The 5,514-nt window shown below is 36.5% G+C and overlaps 1 protein-coding gene across 3 annotated transcripts; it reads left to right on the top strand.

The window, feature by feature from the left end:
• Positions 1 to 418: 418 nt before the first annotated feature.
• Positions 419 to 5,059, top strand: LOC113813815 (phospholipid scramblase 2; the record flags this gene model as incomplete). Of its 3 annotated transcripts, XR_011398479.1 has the most annotated exon segments (5): positions 419 to 636; positions 2,319 to 2,483; positions 3,615 to 3,781; positions 4,353 to 4,514; positions 4,703 to 5,059. XR_011398479.1 is itself a non-coding variant. In XM_070120298.1 (4 exon segments), coding segments are annotated over 4 exon segments (581 nt in total), but the record flags the coding sequence as incomplete, so codon positions are not given.
• Positions 5,060 to 5,514: the final 455 nt, after the last annotated feature.

Genomic DNA, 5,514 nt, shown 5'->3' with positions numbered 1-5,514 from the left:
AACAAAGTTTCAGAAAACACAATTTATAGAAGTGTTTCAATAGAAAACAAAGATTCAGTAAACACAAATTATAGAAGTTAGGTTCAATAGAAAACAAAGTTTCAGAAAACACAAGAAATGACCATGGAGCAAATTCAAACGTTTGTTGACACCGGGCTGGCAAAAAATATTTTGACTTGCCAAGTCAGAGGGTAGATGGCATGCTGAACGGTTTGCAGATGCATGAGCTCTATTGTTTTGTGACAAATGAAGAGGTGTGCCCTGTATTTAGGAGAAAATCTTTCTTTCTCTCCTTTTGCAGAAAATACTTTTTAGGTGCCAACTCGAATGGCATGAAGCATTCTACACCCCTACCACATTAGTCATTAGATTAGTATTTTGCTGTAAAATGATCTAAAATACAATTTTTTATTTACAGCATTTACTGGTTTTGAGACATCTAATAAGTACAAAGTGAAAAATTCTCTTGGACAACAAATGTATTTTGCTGCTGAAGACACAGATTGCTGTACTCGTCAATGTTGTGGTCCCATGAGACCATTTGACATGAAGATCATGGACAATTCACAAAATGAAGTAATTCATTTGAACCGTCCCTTGGCTTGTGATTCATGTCTCTTCCCTTGTTGCCTACAGGTACAGTATATATTTTGGTAAACCCAAAATTGTATGTATTTTTAACTATTTTCAATGTAATTATTTTTAGGATTTCTATTATTTTTTATGGCAAGTTTAGTGCTGGGATAATTTTTTCAGGGACATATACAATCTGATACAACAATAATAGATCACTTTGTATTCTGGTCTTTCTAAGTATTAACATTTTAATAAAAGTATCTCTTCATCCAGACATAGTATCTGTGTGATATTAAGTTTAACTTATAAGAGAGAGAGAGAGAGAGAAATTGATTGATTGTCCTGTCATTAGAATATCAAAGAGTTTCTAGATAGATGATTGATTGATTGTTCTGTCATTAGAATATCAAAGAGATTCTAGTGCAGTATCTATCAGTTATGGCTCTTTCAATGTTTTAATTCTTCTTCTGGCAATATTTAAAAAATCACATTGTCAAAGCTTAGTCTAAAGGTCATTATCTGTAGATATTGAACAGATCACCAAATTAACAAGTTTTTAGCATGTCTCTTGATTTGTGTATTCTAGTGGTTCTTTAAATCTTTAAAAGTGACTTTCACTTTTCAATATGGTTTAGATGATAAATCATCAGTGGAAATCAATGGGTTCCTCTTCTTCTTAAGCACCTTCTGTAGTAATTAGAGTAGCATAAAACCCTATATAATTTTCTTGTTGACTTTCCTTCCCTCCAAGTTTCAAATTCTTCCAATCTCTGATGTGGTCTTACTTCTGCCAGAGCCACACAAAAGAGCAGTAATATGAGTTGTACCATGACATTTATCTGGGTGATTTATATTCTGCTTTCGTTTCTGCTGGGAGTCATTGCAGGATTGGTATATTATTGCTAAGCAGTCATTTCCCATTTGAAGAGTGACATCAGCTTGTGCCTAAGTACTGTGATCTAGAGATGTAAAGATTGTCTATTTTAAGCATTCATGAATGTGATTGTGAATGTGAATTTCTTATTTTAATGTTGCAAGTGGGAATGCAAGTGTAAATTTCAAATATTCCAATCCAATCCATAGTTCAAATTGTGGTACTATATGATTTTAAAATATTGTCATTGACTGTTAAGTAATAGATGACATTAAACATGGGGCCTGTGAGGGGCTAGAGGGATAGAGTTGCCACTTAATTGTTCTTCCCTTGCCTTTCCCTCATGCAACTTATACTTATTTATGTTTTCTCATTAGCTAAGAAAAGTATTTGCATATTAAAAAAAAAAAGAAAATGCAGTGAGAGAGTAAATGCAAATGCTAAAAAACTAGGCAAATATTCGTAGCTGAAATATTCTTGGATTATTCTTTATGAGCTAATTTCAGGATTTTTGTACAAGCTAAAATGAGCTTGGCCTTTTTCTGATACTAAAGTTGTGTATCAAGACTTTGTAGTGTAACCAACTTTTTCTTTTCATAAGTTGTTGTTTTCTAACATTATCATATATATCTGTCAGATTCTTAACTCTTGATTCATCTCTCTTTGAACTTTCTTCTTTTTCACTGCTATTAACAAGATCTGGGCCAGATTTTGGATAGATAAAAAAGGTATTAGGTCAAATTTAATGCCCCCAATGTTACACTTGCTACCTATTTTTCTTTTTATATACCTAAAGTGAAATAGAAAGCTTGAAATGGAAACATGATTTGTGATAAAGATAAGTATTGTAAAATATTTACTCTTTCAGAGTATTGAGGTCACATCCCCCCCGGGTACTGTAATTGGAAGCATCCATCAGGAATGGAGTATACTGGCACCGAAATTCACTGTCAGGAATGCATCTGATGATGTCATTTTGAGAATTGAAGGGCCTTTTTGTACTTACAGTATATGTGGGGATGTGGAATTCCAAGTAAGTGAATTATTTAGCCAAAACTTAATACTTCAAGATTCATCCCTCTTTATGTGAGAGATAATCTTGAAAGTAACAATTTGTTGTAAAAATGTATCCACCTCTCATTTAGTATTTTACTCTTACTAATATATATCTGATAAGACAATAAATTACCCTGTAAGATTGAAATGTACTTGTTTAAAGTAGATGTTAATGGTAACAATATTGATGATGATATGGATGATGAGACTAAAGATTTTTTTTTTTTTTTTAAGAGGGAAATGTTGATATTAATATAATTGTTGGTTATAGGGATATGGTCATGATTAGATAATGATGTTAATGATAGTGTGATGAAGAGAATAATGGTATTGATTAATGTCAATCAAGGGCTGTAAAGTGTGGTGGGGGCCTGTCAAGCTTCTTCCCTGTTAGTTCAGGAGTGAGGCAAGGCTGTGTCCTTGCACCAATGCTTTTCAACACTTGCATGGACTGGATAATGGGCAGAGCTACTGTTCAAAGTCATTGTGGAGCAACTCTGGGCAATATCAAGGTTACCGACCTTGACTTTGCTGATGATCTTGCCATTCTATCTGAGTCTTTGGAATCCTTAGTGGTGGCTCTGGATGCATTTGGTAATGAAGCGAAGCCCTTGGGTCTAGAGATCTCCTGGACCAAGACCAAGTTCCAGGACTTTGGGGACATATTAGGAAAACCTGTTCAGTCGGTTCGTGCTTGCGGTGAGGACATTGAAGTCACAGAGAGCTTTACATACCTTGGCAGTGTAGTTCATAACCCTGGGCTGTCAGACCTTGAAGTCAGCAGACGGATTGGCCTGGCAGCAGGGGTCATGAACTCTCTCGATAAGAGTATTTGGAGATGCCGGTATGTGTGTAGAAGGACCAAGCTTCGTGTCTTCAAGGCCCTGATAGTGCCAGTTTTGCTATACGGTAGCGAAACCTGGACACTATCCTGCGCCTTGGAGTCTCGACTTGATGCCTTTTGTAATAGGTCCATGCGCTGGATCATGGGGTACAGTTGGCGGGACCATGTGTCCAACCAACGGTTGCACCGTGAGACTGGCACAGGACCTGCACAATCCGTGATCGCCAACTCAGGCTTTACGGCCACCTGGCTCGCTTCCCTCAGGATGATCCCGCCCACCAGGTTGTCTCTGTTCAATACAGCTCTGGATGGAGGAGGCCTGTGGGTCGATCTAGGAAGTCGTGGCTTGGGCAGATCGATCAAACCTGTCGTGAGGAGCTTGAGATGGGCCGAGTCCCTGCCTGGCGACTTGCCATGAGGGATCCTCGCAGGTACAAGCAAAGGGTGGCCATGGCTATGCGCCCCTGTCGGCGTTAGCTCCGCAATGATGATGATGAATCAAGATCATAATGAATATAAAGTACAGGTCGACAGTCAGTTTTCTGGCACAAATTTCCCTGAGATACATCAAATTTCTTAGTTGACTTCACTGACCTGTCACTACTGTTTGATGGGACTGTCTGTTGCATCTTCTGTTTTTGAGCACATTCAGAGATTGACAATGGGATAACAGTAATGCAGTATTCAATATTTTGTGGACTAAGCACAGCAAAAAGAGCCAGATGGTGTGAAAACTTGGGACCTGTATTTGGCAATGCCTCCCTCTTGGCAATGCACCTCTGACATTCCTGTACTTACCACATTTTTTTTTTGACACCAGTGATTATCCTGGCCCTGTAAGAATCCATTAGTTATCAAGTAAAATCAGCTTTCCAGTACCCTCAAGGTCCCGGTGATGTAGGAAAATTGATTGTCAACCTATAGTAATAATAATAATAAGGTAAACAGAGATGTTATTGTAAGTTTATATAAGATAAAACTCTTGGGCAATTTTTATTTCAGGTGTTATCTCCTGATGGTTCAACTCAGGTTGGGAAAATTAGCAAGCAATGGACAGGCCTTGCGAAAGAAGCCTTCACTGATGCTGATAATTTTGGAATTACATTCCCCATAGACCTTGATGTAAAAATGAAGGCTACCTTGCTGGGGGCTGTGTTCCTCATTGTGAGTATAAGATGTGAAAAAGTATGATTTCCTAATTAATCAGAAATTAATGACATGATACTCTTATTGCATATCTTGTTTAGAAAGAGCCTGTATTCATAATATACTTTGAAATATTGTTTCTGTAATTGTAAGTAATCATAAGGTTCACAGAAAGAACTCAAAATATAATTAACAAGCATTTTCAGGATGCTATTTATTTTGAGAAGTGGGACACAGACTGAGCCTGTACGAAAAGGGTAAAAAATGACCAAACATGAAGTAGTTTATATACATTTAGAAAGTAAAGGTAGAGTGATCTAGTCATTTTTAAGCATATATTCACTTTAACAGGTTACTAATAAGAATTAAATTGCATTATATAAATGTAAATGCCTACTAGCTTTTTAGAAAGAAAAACAGTATTACAGGCTGCTTCTTACTTTACATGTTTATTATTGATTTATATTATTTGTGTTACCTCAAACAGGGGCAATTTGGACTTATTTTTTAATAACTTTCACCTAGTTCATACGTTTATTGACCAAAAATAAATATACTGTTGCATATACATGGTACATTATGACCTACATGGCTCAAAAAACTTGAATATTAATTTAAAGAGTAACATGCAGTGAAAGGTGGACCACAGTATGCAAAAAATGGGGCAACTTTATCTTAGTCTTTGGGTGATCATGGTCCTACTGGGGTGATTGTGGACCTATCAAAAATATACATTCTTTGAATTAAGTAGTCATTCATGCGTGTGTGTGTGTGAGTGTGAATGTGTTTGTGTATATATATACATTCTTTGAATTAATTAACCATTTATATATATATGTATGTGTGTGTGTGTGTGTGTGTGTATCTCTCTCTCTCTCTCTCTCTCTCTCTCTCTCTCTCTCTCTCTCTCTCCTTTCCTCTCTATCTCTGTCTCTCTCTCTCTCTCTCTCTCTCTCTCTCTCTCTCTCTCTCTCTCTCTCTCTCTTTATATATATATATATATATATATATATATATA

The sequence above is a fragment of the Penaeus vannamei genome, unplaced genomic scaffold (assembly GCF_042767895.1).
Source record: "Penaeus vannamei isolate JL-2024 unplaced genomic scaffold, ASM4276789v1 unanchor4401, whole genome shotgun sequence".
Taxonomy (NCBI): Eukaryota; Metazoa; Arthropoda; class Malacostraca; order Decapoda; family Penaeidae; genus Penaeus; species Penaeus vannamei.
The sequence above is the reverse complement of the archived record's forward strand: the minus strand, read 5'-3'. Positions and strand labels throughout refer to the sequence as shown.